General features: G+C 37.3%; 1 protein-coding gene across 4 annotated transcripts in view; it reads left to right on the plus strand.

Annotated features, from left to right (window-relative positions):
- Positions 1-12357, plus strand: part of KCTD5 (potassium channel tetramerization domain containing 5) — a 39813-nt gene extending 27456 nt beyond the window's left edge. For 2 of the 4 annotated variants that reach the window (XM_058850210.1, XM_058850212.1), the window contains 2 exons: positions 1521-1579; positions 6133-12357. In XM_058850210.1, coding sequence (XP_058706193.1) covers positions 1521-1565 — 45 coding nt within the window. In that variant the 3' untranslated portion in view covers positions 1566-1579; positions 6133-12357. The remainder of the gene's footprint in view (positions 1-1520; positions 1580-6132) is intronic. The other 2 variants (XM_058850211.1, XM_058850215.1) reach the window with 1 other exon arrangement.
- Positions 12358-13099: the final 742 nt, after the last annotated feature.

Raw genomic sequence — 13099 nt, forward strand, 5'->3', positions numbered from 1 at the left:
ATACTCTAAGCTGTATGTTGGATCCCTAGTGAAATGAGTAACTTATGTTCATCACTGTAGAGATATAACTTCCAATGGGTTGTAAAGGATCAATGTAGTCAGAGGTAAACAGTGAAACTGAGTAAGCTATGTCTTACTCCTTCAAAACCCTGGTTTAGGTCTGCTTTTGCCAGGATGCTTGAGGAAGACTTTGAAAGTTGACATGTTAGAGGTGTGTGGTGATAATTTAGGGCTGAGATTTAATAATTTTAATGTTTAATAAACATCTTCATAAAGAACGGTAGTGCATCTTCAGGTAGTTTCAGAAGTTGCCAGAGTCACATTGCATCCTTAATGTAAAAGAAAATATGGATCAAATGCAAGTGTTAAAGACAAAAAACAAAAGCTAGTTGAGACTGCATTGTGACTGTGTAAATGGAGTAGCGCTGAGAGAGGCTGTCTTAGATGTCTCCATTAATGTGTTGCTTGGTCATTGTTTCAGAGATGAGAGCAGAGCATCATTTGACCACTGTGATGAATAGGAATTACTGTTAATTTTGGTTGGAGATATAAACATTCACTCCTTTTGTCTGGAAGAGTTAAGCTGTTGCTAGCAATTAATAGACAATACTTGAAGAATAATTCTTTTATATAGTATTTTCTAAAAGATCATATTTTTGTATATTGGTATATGTTGTGACTGGGGAAAAAAAGGAAAAATAATTATTTTTTTTTCTTGAGAGGTTTCTGACAGCTGTGTTCAGGAATCTTGACTTTGGGAGATGTTGTCTCCAAAGTTCCCTCTTAGCAAGCATTATCTTCTAGTCTCTGTAGTGTCTGAGTTGGTCTTCATGAAGTTCATATGATAGAAATTCTGGTACCTACTTTTATATACAGACTAATATGTTCATGTACTGGGAGACTGAATTATAAGAAAGTCCTCCTATTACCTTTACAGCAGACTGAGTTAGAGAAAAAAAAGACCTGCCAGTATGTAATTTTTATTGACAAACACTTCAGTTTCAGTTAATAGTCCTGGATTTTCAGAATAGGTGAAAGTATCTTCAGATAGCCATCTAATCAAGCTTCACCTTCATTCATTCTTAGGGACTTCTTTCTTGTGTTTTCTGGTTTTAGTTAACAGCATAGTAAGTTAGTAGATGACTTCTTTGTAACCTGCTACTACACCTAAGCAAAGGAAATTAATCATAAATGGTTCCACTGGCTTTTACTGGTAGCCTGTATTCCCACAAGCAGTCTTCTCTTTCATACCACTTTATTGACCTGGCTATTGACGTCTATCTGCTGGCTTCACAATATTTGGAAGAGGAAATTGTCATGAAATCTGTTGCATTCCATCTTGTAATGGTCAGCTGTCTTACTTTTTTATACAAAGAGTGAAGGTCCCAGGTAAAAGTGAATAAATGTCATTGCCAGATGCTTCAGGTGTAAGTGGATTGTACTTTGTTGCAGCTCTGACTCACTTACAATCTCTTCTTTTCCCTTCCTTCTATACGTGCTGCATGCTGCATGACACTCAGAGTGAGGATGAAGAAACGGATTACGATATGAATGACTCAGATTAAGTGTAAATGTCATGGTGAGCACTAGCTGCCCTAGGATTTTAACCAGATGCTTTTCTGCCCCATCCAATTCCCACCCCTACTAGTGCTGTCCTTCGGCAAGTCCTGGTGGTGTGTGTGTGTTTGTGATTATAGTTGTGGAATGGTAGGCAAAGGTAGAATTCCTGTTCTGGATATTGCTTCTCTGACAGAATAATTTGTGTTGCTTTTATGAGCTGTACTGTGAGTAGTACCTTTAAAGCTTTGCTGAGAAGGAAAGTTCTTCATGTAGATTCTAGGGCCAGAATTGCTTTTCATTCATTAATTTCTTTCTTTTTTTATGTGCACCAGCTTTTCTGTCAGATAGGTTTTTTACATGTAGAGGCATCTGATAGAAACTTACTGTATACATTTTCACTAAATATCTGACTCGGCAATAATTTTAACAAACTTGATTGAAGTGCCACATAGTTCAAAGGTGGTCTTAACTGATAACTTTGAAATTAAGGATTTTTTTAGTAAAGATGTGCCAAATACAAGTAAATAGTGTCATCTTGGTGCTACAGTTGTATTTATGACAGGAAGCAACTCTGGGGAAGGATCCTTTCCACTGTAGTTTGACATCTGATTGAAGATCAAGTTACATTAAAAGTCACAAATGGAAGAGCACAAAAAAAGCTTCATCTGAAAAAACAATTTAGGCACTTTTCCTAATATGTCTTTAAGTATTCTACTCATATTTATTCTACTCTCTAGTTTCCAGAAGGTAACATAGCATTGAATGTTCAGTGGTATGTTCTGGGTGGTCACTTGAACCTATATAAATTGAAGATAGGTACCATTGCATGAGATTAAACTTCAGCTTTTCACCTGTATACCTGAATTTTTTAGCTGTAAAGCAGCCTTACAGTTATCTCTGAAGTTTGGACAATGCTCTCACACACATGGTGTGATTCTTGAGGTTGTCTTGTGCAAGGCCAGGATCGCCACTTAATGATCCTTGTGGGTCCCTTTCAACTCGGGATACGCTGTGATGCTATGAAGTCGCTGCGCTTGGCTGCAAAAGAACCGATATTATTTTCTGAAATGATGCGAACAGAAGCTACTGCTAGGGTAGTGTAAAGCCTTTTGCTAGGTCTTCAGGAGTGGCTGAAAGGAATGGATCAAATCTGAGGCTTTATTGAAGCAAAATAAACTGGCACTCCGCTGGAATTGAATGTAATATTCTTAAGCTCCCTGAGAGGCACAGTCCTTGAAACACTTTACTATCAGCAGTAGCTTTATTTTGAGTGGGAAGAAATAGTTTTCATGTTCTGCTTCTCTAAGAAGCAATCACATTCAGGTCCCTAGAACATGAGTGTTCATTCAGCATTGTTTAGAATTTTTAAGCCGGCTTTGGATCTGGTGCACCTATAGGGAAAATAGAACAGAAATATGAAGATAAAGAAAATCCTCTATACAGCAAGTCTGTACTAGAGTTAGGACAACCCCCAGTATCAGTACAGACTGGATGACAGATGGATTTACTGCGGCATTGCAGAAGACTTGGGGATAATGGTAGGTGAAAACCTGAATTTGAGCCAGCCATATTTGCAGACTAGAAGGCCAGTTATCCAGGACTTCAACAAAAGATGCATGGCCAGCAGGTTGAGGGAAATTATTCTCCCCCTCGACTCTACTCTCACAAAATCCCACCTGGAATGCTGCATCCAGCTCTCAGATTCCCAGTACAAAAAAAACCTGTGAGAGTGGGTCCAGAGGAGAGAGATGAAAATGGCCTGTGGGCTGGAACACCTCTCCTGTGAAGACAGGCTGAGACAGTTGGGGTTGTTAGGTCTGGAGAAGAGAGCCCCAGGGCCGATGTTACTGCATTTCCAATACTTAAAAAGCCTTATAAGAAAGGTGAAAAAAAGATTTTTTACCAGGGTTCATGGTGACAGGACAAGGGGTGAGGTTTTTAAACTGAAAGAGGCTAGCTTTAGATTGGATATAATGATGAGCATGCTTTTTAACATTAAGGTGGTGAGACACCTGGCACAGGTTGTCCAGAGAAGCTGTGGTTGCTCCATCTCTGGAAGGGTCCAAAGCCAGGTTGGACAGGGCTGGAGCAACCTGGGACAGTGGAAGGGTGACCTTGCCCATGGCAGGGGTTTGAATGAGATGACCCTTAAGATCCCTTCCAACCTAACCCACTCTTGTGATTCTATGATTCCACCTTCAGTAGAGGTAAAGGTTACAGAAGAAGTACCCTGAAAAGTGTGTTAAAATATTGCCTGATGGAATAGACTTCTCTGCTTTATATTGGGATTACTGGCTCGATAAAGTGTGCAAAATTCAGTGTCCAGATCTGGCTCAGCTTTATCTTATTGCATGTGCTCCTGATGCTACTGAAAACAGTTCTAAGTCTATTAATCTTACAAGTACTTTTCTAGGAATGAATGAACTCAAGCACTTCATATTAAATCGGGAATATTAACAAAATTAATATATCCAGTATTATTTTCTAGTTGCACAGATACTTGTTTCAGCCATGCTTTTGTCTCTGTTGGATATGGTTTCACTTACTGACTCCATTGGCTGGGTCAGACTGTTATCTCTGTTGTGGGTGTCTACTCCAGCATTTTGTTCTCTGCTCTGATCAACAGCAAATACTTGGGGAAGGAATTTAAGTATGAAGCATTTATGATTTATGATATCTACTTCTGATATATTTCCCCACCTTCCAGTAAAACTCAGTCTGGGAATTTGGGCTTCAAGCCTTCATCCAGGTCACTGTATGGAAGCTACAATGGCACTGTCATACCACAAGCTGGTATCAGTGGCACTGTCTTCTGTAAGTTTATCTAGTCCCTTTTGTATATATTACACAAGCAGTTACTGAGTAATTTACAAAGCCTGTTTTTTTCCCACAGAATTCACTTACATCTTTCCTACAGTTTCATATGAAATGCTTTTTGCTTTAGTACACATAGTCATGTGTAACGTTCATGAATTATCTTCATGAAATAAGAGGTGTTTGCTTCTAAAATGTTACCATAAAGCATGACATGGCCGGTGGAAAACATCTTTCTGTATTTTGGAAATTTTTCAAAGTAGTTGCACTGACATCTGTCTTCAATACCTTCAAAACAGTAAAGCTGAATTTGAAATGGAAAAGAACTTTGTACACACAAAGCTGGATCCAGGTGTAGGAGGGAGTACAGTGAGCAAGTTATGAAGTGGATTTTAAGTTTTTTGGCTAACACCACACTGCCTCTGAACTGTCCCTGAGCTACACAGATGGTAATGGGTGTTTTATGAACTCCAGCCCTTAAAAAACATCCCATGGAGCTGGGCAAAGCAGGTGAGACCTTGCTTGACTTCAGTCACTATGAAAGATAAAATAGCCATTTTAACAGTATTAAAAGGAAATCAAATACCTCAACTTGTAAAATTTAAAACCATACTTGAAACTGCTGTGTGAAGCAGTTGCCAGCCTTTACCTTACAAGCACAGAGATTGAAGTGTTTGAATATGCTGGCAGATTCTGTGGGCTGGAATGTGTTACTGAGTGTTTGTTGCAACATCAGGCTGCACGAAGATCATAATAGAAGGAAATTCCATCTTGAGGGTAGCTCTGCCATTGTTTAGGGGTTGTACTTTTGCTTGCTTTCAACTTCTGAAAGAAAGAGCCCTTCCCCATACTAGGAAGACTATCCAGAAGCAAAAGAAAATGAAGTATCATAAAACTTTTACTCATTGATTAACATTCTTAAGTACTTGTGCTCAGTACATTTGAAGCTTTGCTTAGTGCTTTGTTTGCCTTTTGTCGTGACTGGTTCTACAGCCTGCTGACACAATTCTGAATTACTACACAGTAGTACGACACTTTACCTCGTTATTGCTGGTTGTGATTCAGTTTAGAGCAGCAACATTAAAATATTGTTGCTTGAACAGTCAGTCCTAACACTTGGATCCTTTCCTCTTTGGAGGAGTCAAAAAAAACTGAAACAGAAAAGGAGAGAAAATAGTCAAAGTGGTAGTAGAATGGGTGTCGATTTAAATCTTGCCAGGTTGTACTTGGCCTTTAAAAACTTTGTGCATCGTTGCACCCAGTGTTCCATTTCTGCACATTTTGATTTACTAGTTCATGTTTTCAGTACTAATTTATGGAATACAATTTGCATCTGAAACTTCAGAAACTTAAGGACATTCTACTGGAACAGGATAAATGAAGATTCAGTTTCTAGTGAAGTACCCAGGTTAATTTACCACATAGGACCTCAGGATCTTGTGAACTAAGCTGAGGTGCAGTGGCTTACTTTTTACAATTGCAAACTCTTAAGTCTTATTAATGTATTAATTATATATATTAATAATACTCAATTCCTAGCAGTATTTTATATCTGATTTAATACTATTTGAAAGTAGACATTGTACATATCAGTCTGTCTTTTTTCAGATTTAAAGCACAGACCCCAGGAATGTCCTCAGTCCAGGTCCCTGACACATTACCACTTATTTAAAATAGTCATTATGTTGCTATTTGATCTCTGTGCTTTAGGAATGACAGCTAATTTTCATTTATAGAATTTTTATTGGTCTATTTCAGATTTTGCAAGAACGAGGTTCCAGGATGTGAAGAAAGTATTGAACGGTGACAATTTTTCTCTTTTACTCGAAGATGCAGTGAATTGTCACACTGAAGAGGCTTGGCTGCAAAAGAAAAAAATCTGATTTAGACAATTTTCTGTTGATCTGGGTTCAACCATATTTGCCTATAAGCTGGTGTCAACTTCTGGAAGCATTGCCAGATTACATAATGGGAATAGATGATGTGGGAGTGTGTGTTAAGTTTTGGTTGTAGTGCATGGTTGTAGTCTCTTGTTGGCTGATTGATACTGGTCATTTGAAAAGAAATGACCATGCACTCATATTTTCCTCGGAGACATGTAGCACTTGATGTCTGGTGCTGGACGACCCAGTGTTGATCAGTTTGGAGACATTTTCCTACTGATCATTGTAAACCTTAAAAGGACAATGTAATTGGTGCTACACACACACACACACACACACACACACACACACACACACACACACACTCTTTCAGACATACGCATGCACACACACACACACACACACACACACACACACACACGTTACAGCCCAGAAATGCAAGTATTTGGGCGTATGTTGTTTCAGAATCAGTGTCAGCCCCAGTTGACTGTATTATACTGCACATTCCTTATGGCTCTGCGACATAATCTATTATGTAATAACAGCCTAGGAGATCAACTGAAACTAGCATGTGTAAAAGTTACACAACAGAGAAAAGGTTTCTCTGAAGGGTGTATATATTGACTGGATAGATAGCTTATTTTAATACCCAAAGGGAAGACTAAACTCAGAGAAAATGGCCTTCCTCTGAGTTATTCTTGATGTTCTCTCTGTTAAAACAGTCTCCTGCAAAAGTTATGCTCCAGTCCTGGTCACATGCTTGAAAGTGGAATCAAAATTCACTTAAAATGACCAACTGAACATTCTGTTTCTTTGGAGGTGTTTGTACTTAAACGTGTGTTTGTGCTTTTATAAAATGCCTATAAACATTGAACCGTGTTGGATTAGGGTAGAGATTTCTCTAGAGCGGAAGGTTTTACAGAAATACAGCTGGCTAGTCCTAGGCCCCTGTCTCTATGACTCAGATTAAAATCAACCTTAGTGTGAACATAAACTCATTCAGTTGAAAAACCTGATTACTTTGGATATTCAGGATACCTGTAATCAACCTTTCTCTTTCTATACAGTTTCAACTATGCAGTTAAGAACAGTGTGTGAACAGAATGTGGTGCAGCTTTGTTAGTTTGTCCTTGATGCAGGCTAATACACAAGACACACTATATTTTGAGCAAAATCTTTAGTGCATCTTTAAAACACTTAATGAAATGGACAGTGTAAAACTTGGCTTCATTGACTCATGGAACCCATGGAGGGGGGTTTCAAAGAGCTACAGGATGGTTTTAAATTCTAAAGACATTACAGTTTTCATTCTTATCATTTCAGATTTTATGCATATACTGTAGGTAATTCTTTACACGGAAACCTGATTTTCAAACACCCAGGCTCTACTTTTTTTCTTTTATTTTTTTTAGAATTTTTTTTAAAGGACTTACATATTGATAAAAGTTTGGAGAAACAATTTGTAAGAAACATTTCTACTAAACAGGTTAAGCAGTGGGCTAAATGTTTTGTCTGTGTGCCTAATGCTTGAAAGGATTTGTAATGCATTTTGCGACTTGGATGTGGTCTGCACAGGAAGCTGCTGGCCCCACCACAACACATACAGTTTTTGTCTTTTTTTAAGAAGTTAAAACTGAATTTAATTTACTAAAATTGTAATTGTGTAGGGGGAAATGTTTATACTTTTATACTTTTTTAGGTACCCATATTTTATCATCTCAATTTGAGCACACAGATGTCCTCTAAATAGCGACAGATTATCTTGTGTATCTGAAAATAAGCATAACAATTGTCTGTGTTAAGTGCATATTAAAACATTTCCTCTGCTGCAGTAGTCACTGTGTTTTTAAGCAGTATGACTCCACCAAATTCTCTGAGCTCCCTGGCTCATGGAATTGCAGCTAACCATGTCACTTGTTTTCTTGATGTGCTCTACAGAGTAATTCAGCATTGATCTTAGTGGATTTTAATGCCCAAGATACCAGTTTCACAGTGATCCTTCTGAATCAGCATTTCTGTTGCCTCTCTTACTTAACCCAAAAAGGACAGGTTATTTAATAAATTGAAATTTTCCAGAATTGCATCAGCAAAGCATGAGTAACAAACTAAGCAAACTGAACAAATTTAGAGTATGTAAAAAGAGTGGTTTTTTTCTAGGTTTGGGGTTTTTTTTTCCACTAGAATATTTTCAGTTTTAAAACCTGCTTTTATGATGAGATTACCTGCAGTTTAGTTTACAATGTATCCCTACCACAGCTAAATTTAGGGAAATGAGTGTTTAAGATTTTTTTGCACTTTGTTTCCAATACCTCACAAAGATTTTAAGAAGAAAATAAAAGAGTGAACTTGCAGGTACCTTGTAATTATTTTAAATATGCTGTTGTTTGAGACCGCCTGAACCAACTACTTTCCTGTTCTTGCTTTTGTCATTATTGCTTTAATTTTTGTGATCATGTGAGGCTTCCAGATAGATGGAAATGCTCTCTTCAGCTTTTTTCAAGGCATTAAGAATTTATCCCTAAATAAGTTTAGTTTCTTTTTGTTTGACTGTTGCAGTTTCAAATAAAGTTAGTGACAGTAACAAGGTAATTGCATTAAAATCCAAGCTGCATCACCATGCTTTGCAAACATTGCTTCATCTGTTAAGATCTTGCAGGATGAAGCAATGTACATGTATAGTTTAAACCAGAGTCCTTTGTTCCTTCTCTGCCGTTTGGAGAGTACCTACGTGAGAATTGCCTGTGACTGTGCAGAGCTGAGGGGTTCACTATCAGGCTGGAGCTGCACAGCTGTACTACAAACTCCTTGGACTTAACTCTGGACATAGACAGCTCCTCTATCCTTAAATCAGAACAGTATTCCAGGTTAGAACTTTAGATCCTGAGCTCGAAGAGATCATAGCAGAAGGAATAAAGCAGAGGAAGGGAGAGAGATGAAATTCCTCAGATGCATTTACATGACAAACATCTTGCAAAACTTGTTTGAAAACAGAAGTTCAAATCCGCTGTAGCAATTTTGTGCTTTGAGTTAACAAGCAGCATATTGTTGGCCTTAAGTTTTCTCAGAGGCTATTTTCCTTTATTGGAGGTGACATTTTTATATTACATGCTTTTGACTTCTTCAAGCGACAAGTGAATCAGAATTTGTTTGCAGTGGACATGTAATTCTGAGTCCTCAAAGACATGAATGTCATATGGTCCATTAATAACTGTCCAGACGTATACTCTGACTCGGCAGCTCCCAGCCCAAAGGTTATCTGGGATTTTGTCCTACTTACTGTGGGATTTCCATGGATTACGGTTAATTGCAGTTTCTTTATCCTACAGTAATTTAATTGTGTGTCAAAGACTTGATCAAATTAAGCAGCTTTTTTTAATTCTTTACTAAAGTTTCTGTCATCAGAATCATATGCTCATAAAACTTGGAAAGTGTACTGTGTTTTTTTCAAACTCATATTTCTTGTAATGATGAAAGATCCTTTCATCTTGCATTTAGCATTAGGAGAAGATATTTCTTTAAAAATGAAGCTTGGTGAATCCATCTGACTTCTTTGTTTTCAGATTTTCTTTGGACAATAGCTGTGTAGCTCCATTTCTACCAATGTGAATGCACAGTTATGATTGATTAGAAACAGGACTGTTTCCTGCAGATTCAAAAATGGAATCAATCTTCTCTTTTTCTGAGAGATGTGATTTTTTTGGTTTTTTTCAGGAGAAATATGAAAACTGGTAGATTAAACAGAAGATAACTTGGTTGCAGGCATGCAACAAGGGGAAGAAGTTTGCTGAGTAGGATGATAGTGTTATCAGAACAGTGCTTCTCATAACAGCACACTATTCTGTGGATGTCTGTTGAGGTTGTAGAGAGTTGTCAGTCCCTGTTTAAGCTGTAGAGGGCTACCACCAGCAAATAAACACATAGTAGTTACAAATTTTTATTAGTATTACAAAAATTAACTTGGAGTGCAAAAATGCAATAGTATCTGGTCCAGTGGAATTAAATAGAGTCTGGATTATAATTACCCAGGTATACTGGAATGTATTCCTTGGGAAGTACTGGGGGAAGAGTGAAGTTTTCCTGGGCACTTTGAGGGAGATCGAAGTCAAATGAAAGCCTGGAGATGAAGTCTGGGGTTTTGTTCTCTTGAGATGTGATAAAATCAGAAAGTGGCATTCTCCAATTTTTATTCTCTCACCACATCAAAAGTTTCAGGTTTTTCAAATTAACTTTTTCACTCAGCCCTTGAACTGTGGGGCTCTTGAAAAGAGATGAAATTTTGTTACACCTTTAACAGTGTCTGTTATCTTAAGACAGTAGGGTTAAAATCCAAGTGGTCATTGGAGAAGTGTCTTTTCTAACACAACAGTATTGAAATACTTAAGTCCGAGGATTACTGCCTGTTACTTGGTTGTAGTTTAGACTGCAGTTATCTCCAGTTTTAAGGACAATCTTGGGATCTTAGGTGGGTTTTTTTGTGTAGAATTATTGAGTCTTTAAATAGTATAAATATTTAGTTTAAAAAAAAAAAAAGTGGAAGGCTCTCTGAACTCAGTGTCATATAAGTTTTCTTTTGTTTCACAAAAATCAGGAGCTGTCTTTAAAGGCTTCTTAATGAACAGAGGCTTTAAAGGGCTAAATAGATCTTACTGTCCAGATTGCCTAAATGACTGTCAGAAGGAACTCTTTCCATTTTCAGAGCATAAATGCTAAGGGCTAAAATGCTTTCCAGGGCTAATTTGAGGTTCCAGAGACATACAGTGTTTAAAAAACAACTAGTCTGTTTTCCTTTCAATTCATGGATGCTAAAATAATTTTTACAAATGGCTGAACCAGTTGCAGATGTAAGTGTTCCTATATGGCTTGGATTTTCAGTATTCAGATTGGATAAGAGCACACTAGAGAGGGCAGTACTTACCCTCCACTTTATTATTACCTTTGCTGAAATCTAACAACTTTTTATGAACAGCACTGGCAGTAAAAAAGCTTTGAGGGAGATTCTGCCCCAGGAAATTGTCACAGAATATTTCTTTGCAATTTAGTTGATCTTTACTTTAGCAACGTCTACCAAGGCATAAACTTCTCAGAAGTTCAGTATAGATACTGAATAGATAGCTCAGAATAGATACTGCTGCAAATACAGCTTTCTGGACACATCAGAGGGTTCTCTTAAGGATGTTGTGTCTTAAAAACTACCATAATGAGAGAAACTTTTAGAAGTTATTTTGCTACTTTGGGGGTGAGTGGAAGGGGGAAGAGGTTCTGTGTCAGTGCTCTTCCTTGCCTTAGAAAGCTGAGCCTAAATTTTGACCTAAGACCTGTTGTGATTTTGAGGCCTCGTCATCTGAAATGAGTAAAGAATAAATGTATTTACTGTACATGATTCTTGCTACTTCTGAAGATTTTCCGAAAGCTTATGCACAGCTTTACTCACGTTAACTTGCCTCATGTGTACTTGCTAGAATGAAGCAAAGTGCCAAGGCACTCTTAAAAGGAATGTTGCCAACCTCTCTACCTGGAACTGAAAGAAGATCACCAAACTGAAGAAGTATCAAATGGCAGCTTTTTCCACCTGCTTCTGTCTTTACCTTTACCTCAACCTAGTTATAAAAAAATCTACTTCCTATGCACTCTTTAGGACCACCTACCCAATTCAACAAATGTTCTTTTTTTTTTTTTACCTTTTCCTCCAGATCACTGGTCTCAAAATTAGTTGTGCATCAGCTGTTTGTGCTTATAACCGAGTGGCCATACTTGCAACATGTTATTTCCTGGATAGTGGATTAGCAATAACACTTTATTTTGTGCCAATTCATTATCTCTGAAGTGTTCTTACTGCAGCAAAATTTGAGTTTTGATTTGGTTTTAATGCATTTGCATTAAGCAAAACTCATAGCACAGGCACAGACAAGAAACTGAATTCAGGGAAATTTCCCTGGGAAAAAATCTGCTAGGGCTTCCCAAATAATTTGAAGATGGTTACAGTTAACCATCACTTTCAAAACTAACAAATTAAATGTGTGTGGGTATTTTTTTAACTTCTTTTTCATAACACTAGTGTATTGTAAACTGCATGGAATAAACCTGTTTTTTCCCTTTTAAAGTGTGATGTCTTATATCTGTCTTTTCTAAATGCACTAATTGATATTAATAGTGTCATATCCTGTGATAATTCCTAGTTTAGCACTTCAGATGTAAAATGTAGTTGCATATTTGTGCAGTGATTTAAAGCATTAACACTTTCTCCTTTGTAAAGATACATCCTTTACTGCTTCCCCAAAGACTGTCACAAAAAAAGTTAGGTCTATTCAGATATTTATCAGTTGGGAAATCATTTACTTCGCAGTTGCTATGACTTACTGATCATTATAGGAGGAAATAGTTGTCTCATGTATGGATATATAATCACATGAAAAAGTTTCATCTAATCACTTTGCATACCTTTCCTTTTGCACAACTCAAAAACCACCCTAACATCAAAGATTCTAGAATCTACTACTGCGCTTTTTAAAGCCTTTGTTTGAAAAACTAAGCTAATGGAAATTGATGCTTTGCAATAAGGCAAACATATAATAAATTCCAAGGATAGAAATGGCTGAAGGAAGTAAATTATTTAAGTACAAAGAACAGGTTGTTGAAATTATCCAGGAAGTTTGACAGCTGTGTCCTCTACACCTATGGAAAAGTTCATAATTGAGTATTAGTACTGAGAAGACCACTGGACAGCTCTTATTTTCCAAACTGCTATTAAGAATTTGAGAAGCTAAGACCCAAGATTTTAAAATTCTTAAAGGCTCTGTAGTTACATATGAGGTGAATTTCATCTTAACAATTTAATCAGTTGT

The sequence above is a fragment of the Poecile atricapillus genome, chromosome 14 (assembly GCF_030490865.1).
Source record: "Poecile atricapillus isolate bPoeAtr1 chromosome 14, bPoeAtr1.hap1, whole genome shotgun sequence".
NCBI lineage: Eukaryota > Metazoa > Chordata > Aves > Passeriformes > Paridae > Poecile > Poecile atricapillus.